Source organism: Bolinopsis microptera, chromosome 6, assembly GCF_026151205.1.
Source record: "Bolinopsis microptera isolate Bmic1 chromosome 6, MBARI_Bmic_1.0, whole genome shotgun sequence".
Lineage (NCBI taxonomy): Eukaryota > Metazoa > Ctenophora > Tentaculata > Lobata > Bolinopsidae > Bolinopsis > Bolinopsis microptera.
The window spans coordinates 19,687,414-19,711,002 of record NC_087077.1 but is presented as its reverse complement, the minus strand read 5'-3'; the positions used below and the strand labels follow the sequence as shown (position 1 = coordinate 19,711,002).

The window sequence follows — 23,589 nt, the reverse complement described above, 5'->3', positions numbered from 1 at the left end:
CGATGAGTAGTACTCAGTACTATTACTGGGCTCAGCCTGTCATTGATCTGCCGCATCTTTATTATGTTTTATCTTTAAGTTTATGAACATTATACTTATAGAGTTATAGAGTTATAGCCTGCAAGTGCAGGGGTTCACGCCAGGTTATTGCTACAGCCACCAGTAGTTAATCTTAAAATGAGAACAATTAGTGGGTACTGGGTTAACAAAGGATAGTACAAGTCACGTTTGAGCTGTTCTGGAAGCAAGACTTCCGGCGAAAATTAGAGAAATTGACGTTTTGATTTACCGAACCGTTCCAATTTTTCCTATTTCAAATATAAGCTGACTAAAGGTTCACCATTTTAACGGAGTTTATGTCCAGATTGAGGTCAGAAGTAATGGAATTGGAATTAAATAAATAGGATAAGTGTCCTTAATCATAGCAGAAATTTGTTATCAGTATGCTTTATCATAATGCTATAAATGAAGACGGATCAGTGAATACCGTGAACAGTAAACGCTGTAAAGTTTTGTGGAAATTAGAGCTTATATCTTAACCGCAAACTATCAAAGATGAGCTAAGGCCCTCGAACACTTTCACGGACAATGAATGGCGAATGAAAGATAATGTAACCGTTGAGGATCGATCTAGCCCAAACACCAAAGCGCAGGACGTGATCTCGTCACATGCAATGAGAACACGCGCGCACGCGTTCCCCATGGCAACAGACCAGGGCGCCATAAGAAGCTTCCCTCACACGTTAAACCTCAGTTCTTTATTCGTTTCTAATACATTCGCTTATAGTCCGTCCGCCCTATCGTTTCGTTTGGAAAATTCAGGAAAATACAAAGTTAAAAGATTATCTACAGTTGTCTGACATTAAAGTTACTATGGGTCAGGACTTACAGTACACAAGCATCTAGTGATATTGTAAGTAAATTTAAAGCGTTTACATACAGCCTTTTCAATTTCATTGTTTTTTGACATCAACCTTCATTATTAGTTTTTTTTGGGCCGTGGTGCTTGGAGTAATCTTTTTGTTTAAAAACCACAAAGACATTTATGCTGTTGATCGATTTGTTAAGGCCGGTTTTTCTGATTAATTTTTATGAAGAGCTGTATTAGTAAACTTTTCCACATCATACATACTACGTTGCGTCCTGCAATTATGTATTCATCCAATTTCTCCTCACTTGCCATAACTTTACTTTTCGGTTGTTCCTGTCGGTTTTAGTCTCATGTAGGATAATGCAACGTAGAATTAGTAAATGTTTAACTTATTAACAATCTCACAGGATTCATATCTGACAAGCAAGAAAAAGGTTGAAAATCAGAAACTTGTCAGAAAGACTCAATCAGTAACACCGCTTCAAAATCGAACAGAAATTCAGCAAATTCAGGAATCTTGCTCCACGGTTTGTTTATTGTTTAAAATCGAGGCTATCCGCTAATTTCAATGACTGTTATATTTCAAATAAATCTGTAATTAATAATCATTAAAAAGATCACGCTGTATTCGAGCTTTTCATTAAGAAAAAGGAATCTCAGCTGATAACTAATACTAACACATTCTTTACAGCAAGCCAAGTTCCTGGAAGAGGACCAGAAAACATTGAACCCAGCAATCCCTACTCTTGCAAAAGAAGAGGAATCAAACAAGCTGCTTGAAGATGAGATGACAAAGAGCCGTCTTCTGCGGGAAAGAGTTGAACACCTCGAACAAGAAATGTGGAATAAAGATGCTGAAAACGCTAGTCTCAAGTCACAAATATGTAAATTGAATGAGATGGTTGCCGAAGAACAGCAGAAAACCTACCAAGAACAGGTCAACCTCTACCATGAGCAGGTGAAGACCCACAATGAATGGGAAGAGAAACAAAAGGAGATAGAAAAGAATAAAATTCTCCAAGAGAAACTTTCAAAAGTAGAGGAAGAGTTGTTGAACACTAAAACTCGGACTACTGTTGAAAATAATACGGACTTAATGGATTCGAGCGATTCTGAGGTACGACCTTGTGAAAGGCGAAAGATAGACTTGTTTTATTTTTCTGTGTAAGAAATCATGACATGATATGTAATCAGTTTTGGATTCAAATTGTGGAGGCTCAAGCATTAAAAAGCTAGTTGCATGATGTGCATAGGAACAATTTGTTTGTTAACAGATATTAGGTCAGATACTTTAATTTCCAGTTATTTGTATGGTTTTAATAAGATTATAAGTTCTACTTTTAAAGTTTTAATGATAATTAATGGGTTTTCAGGCCACTCTTGTTAATTGTGATGTAAGTTACGTACCCGAACAAAGGATATGCCACCCTGCCGAAGACCAAGCTCGTATGATCTCTTTTACCGAACCAACCGAACAATTCGATTTTAAGCACGGAATTATCGAAGAAAATATGCAGCCGATTCCGATTGTTCCTAATCCAGATGATTCTGGGATTGACTCTGAGACTAACATCAAAGTAAACATTTTAGTTAAAAACTTCATTCAATTTTCAATACAATTATCATATTCATAATCATATTATATTTTGTTCCTCACGTTTTTATATAAGCCTTAAATGAAGCGGCCACTGCATAATATAAATATTCAAGTCAAAACTTTATGAATGTAATCATGAAAAAAGTCACCAACTCTGCTATTTTATTCATTCTTAAAGATACAGTCAACTAAATAGCTTAAATGTTTTTTGAATATGTAGCGGTTGGAAAGAATTTTGAAATCTGAGACTTGGTTTGAATTTTCGACCGAATCACAATTCTTTGGTATACTGGGTTACAGGATACCGAACCGGATCAAACCGGATCAAACCGGTCACCTAGGCGCATAGTTACGCATAGTAACAAGTTTAGGGGAATTAACGTGCTCCTTAATAAAATTTTTCGCTTTTCGAATGAATGTCTAATTTTGTCCAGAATATCAACATCGCGCGGCGCGCTTAGTTGGCATAACAATGACAGTTTTCTTTGCTTGTATGAAATACAATTCAAATTTATTTTGTTACATGAGCACCAAAATTTTAATATATTTTTACACTAATAGTTTTTAATCAAATATTTCCTAGCAATGATAATAATTTTAATTAGCAACAGTTTTGTTGATAAAAACAAAAAATTATGGCCATGGCTGTAATTGGCAATGTTTCGTATAGTATGTACGTATTATACAAATTGAAAATAAGTGCGCGCGCACAATATATAATGACATGAACGTAATAATATTATAATGACATAACGTAATATACATTTAAATTTAACAAAACTTCAAAATTACAAATTAGAAATGAGGCTTTTAATTAAAACAAAAATTCAAAAATGATGCAGCAACTTTACATCAAACGAATTAAAATAAAATCCAAAGTTAAACGAAAACAGATTTTATTTTTAATGTAGTTTAAATGTTTAATATTGATTTCCTTCACTAGAACCAGTGTAATCCAGTCAAACCTGAACCTGAACCTGAATTTATTAATACTGATGACGTAGAACGCGAAGTCGACATGATGATTTCCTTGTGCAATGCAGAAGAAGAGGTTGAACGGTTAAAATACTATCTTCGACTTTCACAAGAGGAAATTTACATCGCCAGAGCTCAGGAACATGACTTGTACGAGAGACTGCAGGAAGTTGAGCAGGATAGATTTCGTTTGGTTCAGCGAGTTAATGGTTTATTCAGTAAGTCCCATTCCTCGATGAACTGTTTTATTGCTGTTTTCATTTGAAGTGCAGTTTCAAATTTTAAACATTATTTTAAATATTATTGAAATATTATCATTATCAACACACAACAATCAAAAATTTACGCAAGGTTGATGAAATTTCTTTGTTTATTGTTGCTCAGTTTTGTTACCTAGCCGCGTTACTTCAGAAACCAACCAAGCATACGAAAAAGATATTACAGTGCTGCGTGATTTGAATAAGAAATTTAAAGACGGCCTTCTCGAGATGCAGTCTGAACTTTGTGAAACCGAGGATCACAACGCAAACGTGTTCCAGAACATAACCACCGAAAATGAAAACCTGAAAGAACGACTTCTCGACTACAAAGATATGGTTCAGAACCTTACCGTTGAAAAGATAAAGCTGTCCGGTGACAATAAAGGACTCGCCAACAAACTCGTCGCTTTTGAGACTTACTGTGTCAACTACCAAAATATGGTTCAGAATCTAACCATGGCAAGGAAAAAACTGTCCGCGGAAACTGAAAACCTCAACAAACAACTTGTCGAGGAACGGTCTGGTTTTTGTGCCATGGAATTGGAGGTTGGCTACAAAGATGTGGTTCAGAATCTAACCATGGCAAACGAAAAGCTGTCCGCGGAAACTGAAAACCTCAACAAACAACTTGTCGAGGAACGGTCTGGTTTTAGTGCCATGGAGGCCGGCTACAAAGATATGGTTCAGAACCTAACCGTTGAAAATATAAAGCTTTCCGGGGACAATACTGAACTCAAAAACAATTTCGCCTCTTTAGAGTCTTACTGTGCCGGCTATAAATACGTGGTTAAGAATCTAACCATGGACAAGGAAGAACTGTCCGCGGACAATGACAGCCTCAACAAACAACTCACCGAAGCACGGTCTGGATTTTGTCTTATGCAGGAGGAGTACAAATTCCTGATCGATGACATGACCACGGAGAATCAGTATCTCACCGAGGAGAATCAGGAGCTAACTTCGGAAAAAGAGAAACTGGACAAAAGGCTTAAAAAACGTCAAGGATAATGTCGTAACCTACGTAGTACGTAGTAAAGTGTAAACCTCAACCTGCCCTAAACTAGCTCGCTGAAAAAAGAGAAGTGCCACAACACAAACCCCACAATTGTGAAAGTCTGCTTCACACGCACCTCTCCACTCTCAAACACCAACTGTATGCAGATGAAGATAGACGAAATGTAAACCGAAGAGAAGATAAACGACCCCTGATATTGACACCAAGAAGAGGACCTGTAAAACACGGCAAAAAGAATATTATTTAAAGTTTGATACTCGATATAGAGTTGAGTTATAAAGTATTAGTTGATGATGTTAAGTTGCTCAGATGAAAAGGCACAATGTTTTCGTCCATCTTAGTAGCTTGATATGACCACATTATTTGGATATATGAATTATGAGTCTAAGGGACTGTTCACTCATGACATACTACATTTACTTTCTGAGCACATTATGTGCATAATTTTCTACCATTCTTGTGGGAGTAACTATTATCTCTGAGTGAAATGAGCGAACAATTTCTTCTGAATGATTAATATGAGGAATACGACTTGATCGTGATATTAAGTAACTTTGAAGAATACAAGGTATTTAATAAAGGTAACTTGATTATGAAATCAAGTGACTTTCGATCAGTAATACAAGTTATTTATCAAAAGTGACTTTGATAATAAGTGGCTTAGATTGTACGTAACCTGATAAAGGTGATTTTGATTGTGATGTTAAGTGACATTGAGGAATAATAGTCTCTTGATATAAGGAACTTTGATTTGGATGTTAAGTGACGTTGAGGAATAATAGTCTCTTGATATAAGGACCTTTGATTGGGATGTTAAGTGACGTTGAGGAATAATAGTCTCTTGATATAAGGACCTTTGATTTGGATGTTAAGTGACATTGAGGAATAATAGTCTCTTGATATAAGGGACTTTGATTGGGATGTTAAGTGACGTTGAGGAATAATAGTCTCTTGATATAAGGACCTTTGATTTGGATGTTAAGTGACATTGAGGAATAATAGTCTATTGTTATAAGGACCTTTGATTTGGATGTTAAGTGACATTGAGGAATAATAGTCTATTGTTATAAGGACCTTTGATTTGGATGTTAAGTGACGTTGAGGAATAATAGTCTCTTGATATAAGGACCTTTGATTTGGATGTTAAGTGACATTGAGGAATAATAGTCTCTTGATATAAGGGATTTTGATTGGGATGTTAAGTGACGTTGAGGAATAATAGTCTCTTGATATAAGGACCTTTGATTGGGATGTTGAGTGACATTGAGGAATAATAGTCTCTTGATATAAGGGATTTTGATTGGGATGTTAAGTGACGTTGAGGAATAATAGTCTATTGTTATAAGGACCTTTGATTTGGATGTTAAGTGACGTTGAGGAATAATAGTCTCTTGATATAAGGGACTTTGATTTGGATGTTAAGTGACGTTGAGGAATAATAGTCTTTTGATATAAGAAACTTTGATTGGGATGTTAAGTGACGTTGAGGAATAATAGTCTTTTGATATAAGGACCTATGATTTGGATGTTAAGTGACATTGAGGAATAATAGTCTCTTGATATAAGGGATTTTGATTGGGATGTTAAGTGACGTTGAGGAATAATAGTCTATTGTTATAAGGACCTTTGATTTGGATGTTAAGTGACGTTGAGGAATAATAGTCTCTTGATATAAGGGACTTTGATTTGGATGTTAAGTGACGTTGAGGAATAATAGTCTTTTGATATAAGAAACTTTGATTGGGATGTTAAGTGACGTTGAGGAATAATAGTCTTTTGATATAAGGACCTATGATTTGGATGTTAAGTGACATTGAGGAATAATAGTCTCTTGATATTTAAAGGGACTTTGATTTGGATGTTAAGTTTGGGATGTTAAGTGACTTTGAGGAATAATAGTCTTTTGATATAAGGACCTATGATTTGGATGTTAAGTGACATTGAGGAATAATAGTCACTTGATATTTAAAGGGACTTTGATTGGAATGTTAAGTGACATTGAGGAATAATAGTCTCTTGATATAAGTGACACTGATTGTAATAATTTGTGACTTTGAGGAATATTATTTGTGATATTAGATGAAAATATATTGGATGTTATTCTTCGATGATGTGATATCAGTTGAATTGATATGATATTATCATATTATACGATCCTTACACCAATAATTCTAATTATAATGTTATTATGGTTGATCTATGATTTATGAGCTAGAGGGGGGCACATTTTCTCAATTTATAAAAGCTTCAATGACTAATCAAGTTAAATAAAACCTTTCTCTTAGTTCTGAGAATTATTCTCTCAGAGGCGGGAGGAAGGAAGTGGAAACTTCAAAAAATTTATTCGGATTTTGCAACTCTATAACCTGAAAATGTGTCCCCCCCTTCTCCCCACTGCGAGTATGATTAATAGTAATTTATATGATTAACTCTTACTGAATACTGATCATATATGAATGATTCAACTGCTATGACACCGGAAATCGTTGTATCTATTTATCTTAAAGTTAATACAAAATTGAACAAGATTTGAAAATTGCAATTGATAATTACAACAAATTTGAACGAAATAGAAAAAATTGCAGCAGATTTCTTGCTACTACGTCCAGCGATTATCAGGAGGTATGTAGAAGGAATTTTGTTAATCTTGAAAGGTCACGTGTTTCCACATGCGTCTCTGCGGTCAGAAAATCAAGCTTTCTTCACGTGACTATAGTCATAGGGACGAATTGGTGACAACAAATACAAAATAGAATCATGTGACCTAAGCAAAAATTGTACATAATATTTTGGAGTAAAATAACAGACTGTTGATCATCGATCGAGAGTACTTAAAAAAGCTTTCAGTTGATATGTGTAATACCCTTACTGGGCTGCACTCAGCCTCTCATTTCGCTGAATCTCTATTCGGCGGATTATTCTCTATTCTCTATGTTTATGAACATAATAGCCTGAGGTCCCCAGGTAAGTAATACCCGTGACTTATAGCAGTGCGTTTATTATCCGTTTGTTTCAACTGTGTGTTAACTGTACCTACGTACACTGTGCCTTGTCATACGTTGTATGACCCGCCGCTCCCCCTGTATCACCATAGTGAAACGACCGTGGGGGTCGCAACGTGATACAACACTGTGCCTTAGCCGTGCGTTAAGTGTCAGGTGTCTGTTCCTTAACCGTGCTTTAACCATAGTTGGTTTGTGCGCACTAAACGCACTTTTAAAACCGAACGAACTTTATGCACGAAACATTTAAAAAACACACTTTTAAATTTACTGGGCCGCGCTCAGCCTGTCATTCCGCCAAATCTTTATTCATTCCGCCAAATCTTTATGTTAATGAACATAATAGCCTGGGGTCCTCAGGTAATTTTAAATGTGTTTCTAACAAATCATTAACGGGTGATACTGATACTCGTAAAATATTTGTTTCAAACAAACTATGGCTTTAACCGCGACCGCGACCGTGTGTTAAGTGTTTGTTTCTCAACCGTGCTTTATATTATTAAGTTTAACCGTGCCTTGACCGTGACTTAACTGTTTGACGGATGCTACTCGTCTAAATTTCTTCGAAGTAGCGCGCGCCGCTTTCTTCTCGAAGACGGCAAGTGCTACGAAGTAGCGCGCGCCGGGCCAGACCTTTAACAATGGTCAAGTTTATAACCTACCGCAGGACGCGCGCTGAGTTGGAACAAATATTTTACGAGTATCAGTGTGTAAAAAAGTTCATAATCAATAATACTTTTTATGTAACTTTTGTTGTTAATTGACGATGTCAATTCATCGGAGCTTGGCGAGGCATAGTAGCGCATTTTTGATTTCGCCGATTTTGTGTCTTGCGAGAAGCATAATTGAGTGCGCGGCGCGGCATAATAACGCATCGCGTTGATTCACGATGTCAATCCTTCGCATCTCGCCGATCTGCATACGATCCATCTGTGGTTGCGAGAAGCATTATTGGATGCGCGCGCGCGACCCAGTAGTGCATCGCGCTACAACGGAGACACCTCACAGCAAGTAGAACAAAGTAGCTATTGCTTGTACATTGTAGAAAGTGCATCATGGCTACACGCTGAAGCAGTTGGTCGGGAGTCCCCCAGGAATATTGTCCGTAAAATTCTATATAATACTTACATAATACATTATTTGGAAAATTTGCATGAACAAATCCTGATTCTAGGAGACCAAAAACTCGTCTTCTTAGGGATGACGTTAAAGGGCATGTCTGGCAGTCCGGGATATTGGGCTGTTGATCTTCCTTTGATTACCCTCAGTGCAATGAGTGGTCTTCGTAGTTACTGGGCGGTGCTCAGCCTGTCATTCCGCCATATCTTCAATCTATTTATGAACAGACAAGCCTGAGTGCTGAGGTTCTGATATGATTTTTAACCTAAATCATAGCTTCTTTTTTGTGGTCAGCTATCATCTCAGAGATACGATTTACAAACACAGGGGACTGCACTCTGCAGAGTAGTTCCCTACCTTCAAATGTTGTGAAGACTAGTGTGTCGAAGGATCCTTTCTCTGATTGAAGTACTCCCCCCCTCATATGCACCTTTCTTGCCCTTCCTATGCAAAGCATAGATTCTATCTAGTGGCAAATATGTATTTAAATATGTATTAGATATTAAAGCTTTAAAGGTATTTGAGTCGTAGTTAGGATGTGCGACACTGATGCCAAAACATGTTGTTTCAAAGGGCGCATTATGGTATCACAAATAATTTTTTAAATTTTAGATTTTGAACGAAAGTGATGAAAATTATGCCCATTTTGCCTATTTCTTCCTCAACTATAATTGATGGGGTTATCTTTTCGTGGTAAAAGAGGGATTTCCTATCGGCCCATTTAATGGAGAGGTTGTGGCTTAACGTTACCATTAGACGCAGTAGATATCAGGTGTATAAAAGTGTAGATATTGTTTTATGTATGCAATTCAAATGGCCAAGTGTTCTAAAGTCACAGAGCGGGCATTACATACTGTGATCAACCAACAGGGGAATTATTTTTTGGCAATTATAAATGATTAACTCCTCCCAACGGTGCAGTAGAGCCATGAATTGAAGGTTTGATAACCTTTTGGTGCTGACTTTAGCTGGTCTGGTGATTAACGTTTCACTGAAGATGATTAATTAAAACAGAGCATATAGGGGGGGGGGGGGGGGGTGACACTTTCGACTATGTCCGGACATGTCATCCCCCTATAGAAGTTAAAAGATTTACAAAATAAGTTTCTCCTTAATGCTTCACAAAGTTGCTGAAATTATACCAGATATGCCCACCCTCTTGAACAAAAAGATAGAAAAAAAGGAAGTATTCTTGATTTCAAGGTCATCACCAAAAATTGTATTTCAGAATACTGATTGAATATCGATTCTATGCAAACAAAACTTTGATCCTCTAAAAGCACCATCACCAATTATTATTGTGTTATTTTATTATAATGATATAATATCAGTTCAGACCTTAGATTTGATATGCCAATCTTTATTCTTGATGATATATATAATTAACCGCTCTCATTATTGAGAGTCCTCACTCCTTAAGAGATTAAGGAAGTAGAAAATCTTTTCCAGTTCCAATACTTAGGTAGTGTGTAAGGAATCAACCAAAGTTACTGAATTATTGCTAAATTCAGGTAAATATTCCACTCTTCTCTGGGACACTAGCGAGGATTATTAGCTTCCATCAACCTCTTTCCTCTCATGGGAAGATGCCACATATTTGAATGTCATACATGTTGGGTATGAAGTGTGTCTTCACCTTGTTGTGTGGGATGCAAGGGTAAACCACAAGCAAGCATAACATTAATATGATGTGCCTGTGGTTACTACTGGTTAGTAAAGTACAGAGTACATTGTTTACTAATTAGTTCACCTTGATGGTAAATAATGAAACCGTTTAATGTAGCATCAGACCACAACCACATGTCCTAGCATGGCCTGTGATCAGCATAGTAAAAGTTGGAAGTTGTTGTGGTGACTTGCTGACTGATAAGCTCAGATAAAGAATTGAGTCATACCAAGTGAAGTTATCTGGCACGGAGCCAACATGAGGAAGTTACTTTGTGAACTTTTCTGGAACATTATTACAATTCAATTATCCCCTTCCGTTATATGAGAGAGTTAGGCAGAAATATATTCTCAAATCTAATATAATATGTAGGGACAGTCGACAGCAAAGAAATTATCGTATTTATCGATGACATTTTATATTCAACAATTATGGTGATATTTTATACAAATTTATCGCACCCTGTAATTCAATATTACCAGCCGATTTGGTCAGTATTATCAAAATTTCATGTCTTTTTTAGTTTTGAAGTTTCTGTTACGTTTAACAAACTCTCTGTTTACATTTTCAAGCTCATTACTCCATTACTGATAATCTCAACCTGTAATTACTCACAGCACTCAGTAAAGTGAGTGCTTCTTTTAAATACTTTTAATCTGAAAATACTTCTAAATAGGCCCCACCCTCAATCTGATGCATGAAAGTCTCTCTGAAACCTCATATAAAACACAGTGTGATATCTGAAATAAAATTAAGATACTTCATCTCAGACATTGAGTATCCAGTGAAATTAAGAGCTTGTTACCAGTAGATATTCTCAGAAACTATAATCTCTCTTGTGTTGATTCGTTCCCACGCTGTAATCAAGTATCTTGTAGATACAGGATTACAGTCAATCATCTCATCTAATTTCAGGTCCAGTTTTCTATTTTTTAACTTCTTTAGTTTCTTCAGTTTCACACGACAAGGAAATTGATCGGATTATTAAGTTAGTACTGATACATTGGATACTCGAGAAGATTGACTACTGATTGGTCCCCACTCCAGATCTTGTAACAATCGTTATTTCCCTGCACACACACACACACACTCTTCTGTTTTAATTGCATTTCATGGTTTCTACCTAATTATTAACAACACCTGCATGTTTGTACCTATTCAACCCAATTAACGCTAATTGGATAATGAGTTACTACATTCCCCGCCCTTTTATTATTGTAGTTTCTACTTGACAGTCAATAGTTACTACTGACTAGATACATCAGCCCTATTGGGTGTAATGTTTTCTGTTTTCTTGTAGTAGGATTTTATGTACCTGTACAGAAGTGTAATTATCACTAATTATTACCAATTAACGCTAATTCAGTCCCGTGTAGGACCTTCCTCTACTTTGCAACATTCCTCCACAAGCAGGACATATATTGATGTTTCCTGTACTTGTACTGTTTCGATCCTTTGTTATTGTTGAGGTTGGGCCCGATCATTATTATCTTCGTCTCAGTTTTCAGCTTGTTTTCAAGTTCAGTCTTAAGTCTGAAGTCTAAGATACGTATTAATCAGTGTCTGAATTTACCAAACTAAACTTTCGTACAAGTTGCTGTAGTACTAAAGATACAGGAATGTTGAAGGTACAGGTTAAATTAAAGGTACAAGTTAGTATGTTAATATTCAACCCCCCCCCGGCCCCCCTCAGTCCTCACCCTTATCGTATCGTTATACCAGTAGGTACAACTTAATACCAGGTACAGTTTCAAAACAATCTACCCTCTCTTGCTGCTGTTACTCGTTGTACGTGCAGCTGTTAGGGACATTCTTCCTTGTTATCGTTACAGTACGTGATTCAATATTTCCCACAATCAGACAACAAAAGTATGCGATTCTCCTATTTCCCAACTTTACTGTTACGGATTTTACCTGATAGAACACGCGGCGTGTTTTGTAATTTTAGTGTCGGTCTATGTTTGCTGTTGTAAAGTTGTAAGGTTTCAAAACCCCCTGTACTTGCGTTACTTGTAAATACCGCTCAGTCCTGTGTGAATCTAGTGAGGCAGTCTCGTACTTACTATTGACTAGTTACTGGTCTCTATCACATTTCTCCACAATATACGTACAGTGTCTCCTGTAGTCTGTACTCTGTATACCATTACAAAACCTGTTAAAAGCAAGCACACTATCTGTAATCTGTAAACAGTAGCTGAACTGGACCCACTCACTACATTTGACACATTGCAGACCCAGATCACACACTGTATGTACCAGTATCTCTGGGGAAATGCACGCGCTGTGCACGCAGTTTGCACGCAGTTTGCACGCAGTGTGTAGTGTATTCCTACACAACATGATCAGGTGGAGTGTGCTGACTGCACTTCCCTTTCAGCGCTATATTACATGTATTAGGTACGTGTTGAAATCTCTCTCGCTACTCCTCTCTATACCCACTCCTCTCCTCTCCTCCAGGGTATCCATATCACATTTCATAGATTTATATAGAAACATCAGATTTTCAGATTTTTCGACAAAAAAATCTAAAATTGCTAAAAATAGGCCAAAAAGGGTAAAAACAACGTCATGATTTTCGCCTTTTTCCCTCCTGCCTTCGGACAGAAATATTAATAGATTTCATAGATATTTTCTGAGATTTCATTTTCAAATCTCCTCTCTCTACACCCAGCTCGGGTATACTTGCTACTTGTCTGATTACCCGGCTGACACTGCACTGTTGCTGCACTGTTGCTGCACGGTGCACTGTTGCTGAACGAGTGCAGCAACAGTGCACAGTGCAACGTGCACTCGTTCAGCGGGAAGTTGGTCGTTTACCACCTGACAGTCTATGCAACGTCTATGCAACGTCCGTGCAACAACAAAAGAACCGTCTATGCAACGTCTATGCAACGTCCCTGCACAATGAACACTCTATGCACACTCCCTGCACGGTCAGTCTATGCAACGTCTATGCAACGTCTATGCAACGTCTATGCAACGTCTATGCAACGTCCCTGCACAGTACCATATGAACACCGGCTACTAGCCGGCTACTAACCGGCTAGTAGCCACTTTTGTAATAACAGCTCCTCAACTTCACATTAACAACCGGCTACTAACCGGCACTTGAAAAGTGGTCACTAGCCGGCTACTAACCGGCTACTAGCCGGCTAGTGACCACAAAGTGGCTACTAACCGGCTACTAAGCGGTCACTAGCCGGCTATTAGCCGAGCTCTAAAGCAGACCTACTAGTAGCCGGTTCCAAACCGGCTACTAGCCGGCACTTAGAAAGTGGTCACTAGCCGGCTACTAACCGGCTACTAACCGGCTAGTAACCACCAAGTGGCTACTAACCGGCTACTAACCGGTCACTAGCCGGCTCTTAAGCGGACCTACTAGTAGCCGGTTCCAAACCGGTTAGTAGCCACTTGGTGGTTACTAGCCGGTTAGTAGCCGGTTAGTAGCCGGCTAGTGACCGCTTTCTAAGTGCCGGCTAGTAGCCGGTTTGGAACCGGCTACTAGTAGGTCTGCTTTAGAGCTCGGCTAATAGCCGGCTAGTGACCGCTTAGTAGCCGGTTAGTAGCCACTTTGTGGTCACTAGCCGGCTAGTAGCCGGTTAGTAGCCGGCTAGTGACCACTTTTCAAGTGCCGGTTAGTAGCCGGTTGGTAATGTGAAGTTGAGGAGCTGTTATTACAAAAGTGGCTACTAGCCGGTTAGTAGCCGGCTAGTAGCCGGTGTTCATATGGTACTGTGCAGGGACGTTGCATAGACGTTGCATAGACGTTGCATAGACGTTGCATAGACTGACCGTGCAGGGAGTGTGCATAGAGTGTTCATTGTGCAGGGACGTTGCATAGACGTTGCATAGACGGTTCTTTTGTTGTTGCACGGACGTTGCATAGACGTTGCATAGACTGTCAGGTGGTAAACGACCAAGTTGCCCGTTCAGCAACAGTGCACAGTGCAATCGTGCAGCACGAGTGCACGGTGCACTTTTGCTGCACGGTGCACTGTGTACCGCTGCTGAACGAGTGCACAGTGCACGGTGCACTATTGCTGCACGAGTGCACGGTGCACTGTTGCTGAACGAGTGCACGGTGCACTGTTGCTGAACGAGTGCACGTTGCACTGTTGCTGCACGGTACGTCTCACTTACCCACAACTCCTCTCAACACTATGTCTCTTTGCTCACTTTGGAACTGTGTCGGCTTGTGTGCAGTTCTGCAGCTCTGGTAATTTTACTGGTGTTCGTAAGATAAATTAGTTTAATTTTACTTTCGCACTCTCTAGTTTTACTGTTCGCGCTTAATTTCCCAAAAACTTTTACTTCCAGTTTCTACAAAAATAGCAGCTGTAAATTGTAAAACGTTTCTTTTGCATACTCTCTCATTACCGGTGTGGGTTACCGGGTTTTGGTTTCTAGTTTACTGTTTGTATGGTTGACTAAATCTACTTAAACAGTTCAGATCCAATTTCTACAGAATTGGTGGCAGTATATCTGCAGAATTTCAGTGTCTCTGAGAAGAGGTTGTGGGCGGTTACTACTGGTCTCCCAGGTCAGTACTCCACAGTCTCTCTGAAACTATACCTCTATTTGTAGGGTATATATACTATATATATAGTCTGCGAGCAATTAAGTTTCTGACACTCTTGTACCGTGAGAGTTAATTTGATTTGTTTTTGACTTCTTCAGCTACTAAACTATTTTCTACAGAATTAACCCCGGCCACACTGTCTTTGTGACAGCTGTATTTAATCTGAGGTATGACTCCAGTTAGATGATCAGTAGTATTGCAATCACTACGTAACTATGGTAACGATCACGTGGTCTGTCACGTGCTGTTTTGTGTCGTCACGTGCTGTTTTGTGTCGTCACGTGCTGTTTTGTGTTAAAGTCTCATGTTTTGTGGCATTCCAAGAATGTTGTAACTGTGAACTGAGTAGCGGATATCAGTGATTGTGTAATGATGACCTAACATAGTTTAATTCTAGTTTAAGTTATTCAGTGAGTTCTGCAAAAGCAATTTATCAGTTTCATCAATATCTTCTTATTATTCGTATTAAATCAGCTGAAGAGCGGGTCAATAATGAGTAAACTGATTGTTCTTGAACTTATTTCTTCTCTTTCTTATCCGTACTACGCATGTTTTATCGTCTCATTTTGGTGATTGCTTCACTGGTTCAAGGGGGAGTGGGGCAATGGTTTAAATAGAGTTAGGTAATAGTCGTTATTCTCTTTCGAGTGATCTCTTGAACTGATCAAATGGTGGTAGCTAATAACTACAACTTTACTTTTTAAGGCTGCGTTTTTAAAGGGCCTCACTCTGAAACTGCAGGGTGGGCCAAAAGACATTGGGCATACGTTGGCCTTAATAGCTCCGCCGTGTTTTATATTTGAGAGCTGTTGCTTTGCAGATAGCATACCGTACCTTCTGGTTCAAGGATTCCGTCACCAAAATGATGATTAGCATTACTGTATGATCACCAGATCATTAGAACTATTAGTATTACCATATTATATCACGACAAGAGCCCTAATACTCTGTGCTCAATGTTTCTATTGAGTTGTACTCCTTTAGTCTTCTTCTTCTTCTTCTTCTTCTTCTTCTGTGGAGTGTAAGCTCATAGAATAGTGAAATGACAGACTCTAGTGTCTGTCTCTCACTCGGTCATTAGCATTACTTAGTGTTGTGAGTCTCTTTAGTGTGTCTTTAGTGTTCTGACAGAGGTTCAAGTGTGAACTGATATAGAAGATAATACTCCCTCAGTAGCAGGTAGCTCATGTAATAGTTACGTAGTAGAATGGTGTGATGCTACAACGTGTAGACTAGTGGTCTAATGTTTATGCTAGACTCCCGGGTGGCGTCCCATTATAGATATTACTTATTTCCAGGGTGACATAGCCCACACTAAATATGACCTATCACCCTGGTGCCCTGCCCAACTAGCCCAACCACTTTCAGTCGTAACCTGCTGTTGTGTGTTATTTTCTTATATTTGAAGAAAGTTTCAGTTCTAATCGTACGTGGTCAGGAGTGCCCCATTTTGTACGCGCAAGTTTCAATTCACTTTGTACCTGCAAGTTTCAAATTGAGAATGATGATCTCGTGATGGCTGTTTCAAATCATTTGATCACGTGACCTGGTCTCATTCATCTAATATGTAGCACCGTTCTACAACCTAACACACCTCATTTACAAATGAAACTAAGTAGTCGGTTAATGTTAGAGCTGATTTCATCCCACTCCATTACTGATTTCACTCTGCTGCTACCACCCAACCACCAACTATCATCTACCAGCCTCCTTCACACTGTCACGTTAATTTCACAGTCACGTGACTGTAACGTCACAGTCACGTGACTATGACGTTACAGTCACGTGACTATGATGATTAATGAAACTGCTAGCTCGGGATCCCCTCTCTGTTTCGGGTCTGTTGTTAAAGTTGCACACCCTGTAATCATTATGTGGGATATTCAGCTACCTCTTTCAACTGGATCATCATTAATACGGCTGTTCAATTGTTTGGTATACCTTAAATCCACTATGTTCGTTGACTTGTTTGGGTATACCTTAATTCTAGTTTTGGTATACCTTAATTTTCGGTGGAATTAGCATAGGTTTGTTAAAAGAGTGGATTCTTCAAGCCGGACATGGTGGTCGTACAAAATATAGGAAATTGTTCCAGTAAAAGACAAAAGTAAAAAGGTGCTAAAACCCCACCCTTCCCTCTTCTCTCACCCTTCTCTCAAATATTTAGATCAGTAAGCTGTAGCTACAAACCTGATCACACCTCCTTACCAACATTAGAAACAACACCCCTCTCATTTACCCCTCCTTCACACTGTTTAGTTACATTTACCCCTCCTTCACACTGTTTAGTTACATTTACCCCTCCTTCACACTGTTTAGTTACATTTACCACATATTTCACCAGACATCCCTGACTCCTAATAATGAGATCTAGATGAGATACCCCCTCCCTCCTCCTCCAGATGAGGACCCCTAGCCTACTAGATGTAGTATGAGGACCCAATTAACCCCCCCCCCCCCCCCCCCCCCCCGTTAGCGGGTATAACCTGTCTCCCTAACACTCTAACAAGATACTTTTTATACCTTGTTAGATATAACTTCTCTTGATAACACTGCTTCTCTCCCCCAATAAGTGAGGTACTCATTTCTCACTCTCTCTCTGCTGTCCCCCACTGATAGTAACATGCACTGATCTGCGCCGTGTTACCATAGTAACATTTACCGTGTACCGTTACCAGTTAACGTGCAATCTCTATCTTACTGGACTAGAACAGTGCTAATCCAGACTAATAGGATCTGATAAGTTGTACTAGACGACGTGTACCTAATAGGATGTGCAATTAGGCCTGGAACTAACTGATGAGTTATGTCACGTGATCAAATGCACCTATATATCAGTGCTCATTTCTCCAGGTTGATGAGATGTCTAGCTAATTGATTTGACCTGATTTGACCTGATTTGACGTGTGTAGAGCTATTGTTTTAATTGCATGTTAGATCGTTCTGGTGTTCTGACTAGTGTATAATTCGGGTTTAACCTTTCTAATCCTTCTTTCTCTCCCAGCTCTACTGCTTACTATCCCTAGTGTCCCTCTGTTACTAGTGGTAGTGTTTCTAATCCGGGTTTAACCTGGTACTCGGTACCATCTGTGTCTCTCTCACTACTTACCTCTCCTCGTGTCGTCCCCATTTCCTGAGTAATTAGTCGGTAATGTGGTGTACCCCAGTTGGAGCCCCGTCTTTCTAACACCTAGCTGCTCACAATCGTGCTAGTTTGTTTGTTCCAGGATCCTAATTCCTGCCTAATAAGTTCGAGACTGGAGTTTGGAACGTTTCTGAGCTCACGCCAACCTGTGTTATTCGATCTACTAAATCCCAGCCAGGTCCTTGAAGCAGTAATTCTGTGAGACTAGATTTTCATGTTGGAAGTTTTCTGATGACCGATTAATAAGAATCAGCTGACTGGGGAGCTGTTGTAATCAATGTTGGTAATGGTATCTTGTTGTATTGAAAACGTTTAGCTGCGTGTTCTGATTGGCGTATAACCTATCGTCAATAGATTATATTGTGTTTCTTAGCTTGTCAACCACCCACATCGTTTCTGCAGAACTCATATTATCTGTGGTATTATACAGTGTGATATGTGTGATATGTGTCTCATAGAGTATTTGAAACCAGAGGGACTGTAAGAGTGACGTTAATTGTCACAAAATAAACTGAAATAACGTTTAAAACAAATGTAATATTATGAATATGAGCATTATTAAGAGCAAGCTTCATTTATAAATCAGCCCATTACCCCAGCATCTAAAGTGAGTACCGAGCATTCCCAAATTTTAAGAGCTATATACTACGAGCTGTCTGAAGCTTTTCTAGATTAATGTTCTTAAGGGTCTTTAACTTTCGACCGGTTGTTAAAATTTAGAGAGGTAACCAGGGGTAACCAAGAATGGGTAAAGAAGCAGAATAATCTACTCGAATCTTAGAAATTCTATCTGAAAAAGTTGTAGCCAAAATAATGAGGTTAAAATATTTCCTTGTTTTTGAGCGTGGTTAAAAGTCTCTGTCCCCGGAGTTCGTGCTTTCTGGAAGCTTCTATTCTATTCATTCTAGACTATTCTTCTGTACAAATTGTGACAAGATGTTGGCGTGAATATAAACAGTGGTCGGTTGTTCGCTAACCTCTTCATATTGTGTAGTATTTCATACCGGCTGTGTGCCTTATACTCTTGTAGGCAGTGATATTGCTGGTGCCATCACATATTATGAGTGATATGTGTGATATTGTTATCACTTTTGTAACTTGACAGCTCGATTTGACACGGTTTATTCGCGATCATTGTCATGGTCTATATATAAAAGAATTCAGCTGATACCCGATCTCTGTTATTAATAACTTTTCTCCACCCCCAGAGAAGAGACGTTCCCAATTAATGTAGTCGGTCTACCGGGGATAAAACAAAGAAGACAAATCTAGTAAATTAGTTTGTACAAGTTAGCCTAGTTACTTGTTGGTTAACTTACCCGTTTTAGTCTTGTTATTGTCGTCTGGGTTAGCACCTTGTTTGCTCCCTTTCAGCGTACCACCTTGTATATTCTACCTCTCTTTTCTCAAGCTCTCTCTGTCAAGTGTTTCCAGTTTCCTTAAAGAGGATATGTTTTCCGTTTTCACCCCTGTTTTGCCTGATGTTTAGTTTCCCACATTCGCCCCTGTTATTTCTGATGTTTAGTTTCCACATTCAGTTTGACACTTATTTTGTTTTTGTTCGCCTTTCTCTTCCTGGTTTCCCGAACCCCGGTGAGATATTGTTGACTTTAGCCCTAACCTATAACGATGGTCAAAAAGGAAGTCCCGTCTGGTGATACACACGATATATACCGTCTGGTATCAACTGTAAACTTCCAGAACCCCCTCCAGTTATAGTTTCATACGCACTCTTCATATTTCACACCTTACATCTGAAGTCGGTGTAGAGACTTCTTTCTCCCTTAATGTTAATTCCATCTACTTGCTGTGATTCCTGTCATCTTGGTAACATGTTATAGTAGTAGTTAGTAACAGTGTGACAGTAGTAGTACAGGGCGTGTTGTTCATTCAGGCAGGTGAGACGTCTGGAGGGACTGTTTAACATTATATCATGGTAGTTATACTAGTAAAACATCACTATTCTCGACATTAGTTTATTAATCTTCTGGGTCATTCTTTCATTTGATCGTGTTGTTAAGTTAGTTTACACTAGCAGGAACTCGTATAACCCGTAGAAAAAGCAGAAGAGTGGGGCCCAAGATCATCACCGATGTGGACTTTGCAGATGATATAGCACTTATATCTGAGGACATGGACAAGGCTAACGAGTTCCTGCTCAGAGTAGAATCGGCGGCAGCAAGCGTGGGACTACACATAAACGAAGGCAAGACCAAGGTCATGACACTGAATATGGAGGATCGATCTAGCGACCTACAAAGTCGATCCGGGGAAGCCATAGAAAATGTAGATGATTTCATCTACTTAGGCTCCTGGATTGAGAGCACAGATAGGGAGATAAGGGTTAGAAAGGGAAAAGCGTGGGGTGCCCTACATAGACTGAAGGATATCTGGAAATCCAAACTCTCAAAGAGCCTAAAGATTAGATTGTTCATAGCGGCTTGTGAATCAGTACTGCTCTACGGATCAGAAACCTGGACACTGACAAAGGCTCAAGAGAAAAGTTTGGACGGGACATACACAAAGATGTTGCGTATGGTGCTGGGTATCTCATGGAAGGACAAGGTCAGCAATATAACTTTGTATGGTAGCCTCCCAAGGCTGTCAAACAAGTTACGAAGCAGGAGATTAAAAATGGCGGGACACTGCATCCGACATCCTGAGCTACTTGCCAGTGATTTAGTCTTATGGGAACCTACGCACGGTAGAGCACAGCAAGGCCGACCGAGACAAAGCTACTTGTCTATGTTACTGAAGGAAGTTGGGACAAACTCTAAAGAGGAACTGCGAACCCTGATGCGGGACAGGGATATATGGAGGGGGTTTTCTGGCGTAGATCGGACTTAGCTCCGACATAGTAGTAGTAGTAGTATGGGTGAGTCGAGACTACTTGGCCACTCGATTTTATGATTTATTTTCTATTATCTTGTGTTTGCTGTATATAGTTGATTAATAATAATAATATTTAATTCGAGTTTTTGACACCACTTGGGGGTCCAAATTTTGGGCTCTAAAACTCCTATTCCTTGGCCAATTTTTTATTTTTTAATGCTGATTTGGAGGCCATTAAAGCATTTGACCCAGTCAAAAAAGTTTCAATTGTATATCCTTTACGGTTTTTGCGGAAAGTCGCGTTAAAGTTGATGCCGTGGTGTCAGTAAAATGGCACGGATAAACACATCCATATATATCGTCTCGCTTTATATATAGTAAGATGTTGCTGCTAGTAACACTGAAGGGCGTTGCATAAAGTTCCTGCAACTTTTACAGTTTTGCGGGTTCGTAACTTCTCAGAGTTGTGTTGTTGTCTAAACAACCCTGTAGAATTACTCTAATTGTATCGTATTAGTCGGTAATTGTCTGAAAGAATCTGGTTGTTAAATAACCCCCTCCTGGTTGTTTCAGTGTACTTCCACCGGTACCACTATCCCCCTCTCACTTACCTTACTTAGTCATCTTGTAATGTCTGGATTAGGAGGAGTATAAAATATCTCCGTTCATGGTTCATGACCTGGATAATCCTGCGAGTATGCTCAAAGGAAGGAGGGAGACAGCTGGGAGCCTGGGGAGGTGGTACACGGCTAGGGAGAGGGGAGGTGGTACACGCAACTTTGTTATTGATACTTCCTTTTGAGCTGACCTCTTTTGCGAATTGCGTGTCTTCTGATTTCAGTTTGTTATCTTGCTTTTTGCTGGGGACCTCCCTCCGCAGGCTTCCTTGTCAAATCTTATTTACGCATTTGTTGAGCAGGAGCTAATCGCAAAGATTGAATAACTCATTTTCAGACGGCCTCATATTACCTTGATTACTAATAAGTTACTAAACAATCACAAGACCGGATAATGTGTCATGTGACCTGGCATCCAGCCAATTCATGTGACCTGCATGTACTGAACTACTAATGATCTGACATACTCACTGTTTGAAATTACCAACTTTGAACTGTCGTACATCCCTTCTAGTTTTAATACACCTGTCACTCTTTAGTATCCCCGTCACTAGTAGTGACTAGTAGTGACTAGTAATCACTAGTTGTGACTACTAGTTACTACTAGTGACTCACTACCTACCCTGTCAGGTTGTTTGTCTAAGTACTGTGATCGGGCTGGCATCTTGCCAAGTATTGGTTTCTTCTTCCTGACCTGTTCATTCAAATGATGAGTCTAAGAATAACAATGTAATTTGTCATTAATACTTCATTCAGATTTATAAAATTAGTCTGTTTAGATGATCACGTTTTGGAGGAGCCTCCTCCCACCTTTGTCTTGATAGTTGTGTGTTAGTGATGTTAGTGATGTTTGTGAGTGTTAGTGGTTAATGGTTATCTTGATAATGTAATGAATATGAGACATGAGACTAGCTGACCTGGACTAATAGGACTACAAAAGTACAAAGAGCTAATAATAGACCTCTGAAGGAGGACTAATCATATTGTCATCTCATTACACATACTGCCAGTTCATTTTCTATTTGATCTGGTGGTACAGGAATAGATCTCCAGTAATGCTTGTCTCATTACCAGTTCAGGTTATTTCAGTGCTCCCCTTCTTCTCTCTTATACCTCCTGAATAGGGGGAGGGGAGGAGTGCTCCCCTCTCTCTCTTATACCTCCTGAATAGGGGAGGGGAGGAGTGCTCCCCTCCTTCTCTCTTATACCTCCTGAATAGGGGGGAGGGGAGGAGTGCTCCCCTCCTTCTCTCTTATACCTCCTGAATAGGGGGGAGGGGAGGAGTGCTCCCCTCCTCCTCTCTTATACCTCCTGAATAGGGGGGAGGGGAGGAGTGCTCCCCTCCTTCTCTCTTATACCTCCTGAATAGGGGGGAGGGGAGGAGTGCTCCCCTCCTTCTCTCTTATACCTCCTGAATAGGGGGGAGGGGAGGAGTGCTCCCCTCCTCCTCTCTTATACCTCCTGAATAGGGGGAGGGGAGGAGTGCTCCCCTCCTCCTCTCTTATACCTCCTGAATAGGGGGGAGGGGAGGAGTGCTCCCCTCCTCCTCTCTTATACCTCCTGAATAGGGGGGAGGGGAGGAGTGCTCCCCTCCTTCTCTCTTATACCTCCTGAATAGGGGGAGGGGAGGAGTGCTCCCCTCCTTCTCTCTTATACCTCCTGAATAGGAAGGAGGGAGGAGTGCTCCCCTCCTCCTCTCTTATACCTCCTGAATAGGGGGGAGGGGAGGAGTGCTCCCCTCCTTCTCTCTTATACCTCCTGAATAGGGGGGAGGGGAGGAGTGCCCCCCTCCTTCTCTCTTATACCTCCTGAATAGGGGGGAGGGGAGGAGTGCTCCCCTCCTTCCTCTCTTATACCTCCTGAATAGGGGGGAGGGGAGGAGTGCTCCCCTCCTTCCTCTCTTATACCTCC

The 23,589-nt window shown here is 39.8% G+C and overlaps 1 protein-coding gene across 1 annotated transcript; it reads left to right on the top strand.

Moving 5' to 3' along the window:
• The first annotated feature begins 774 nt into the window (after positions 1-774).
• LOC134816614 (uncharacterized) lies at positions 775-4,823 on the top strand. The gene is made up of 6 exons (XM_063825547.1): positions 775-913; positions 1,279-1,398; positions 1,563-1,988; positions 2,245-2,448; positions 3,412-3,661; positions 3,855-4,823. Exons 3-6 carry the CDS (start codon positions 1,659-1,661, stop codon positions 4,709-4,711), a joined length of 1,641 nt encoding a protein of 546 aa, XP_063681617.1. The 5' UTR covers positions 775-913; positions 1,279-1,398; positions 1,563-1,658; the 3' UTR covers positions 4,712-4,823.
• Positions 4,824-23,589: the final 18,766 nt, after the last annotated feature.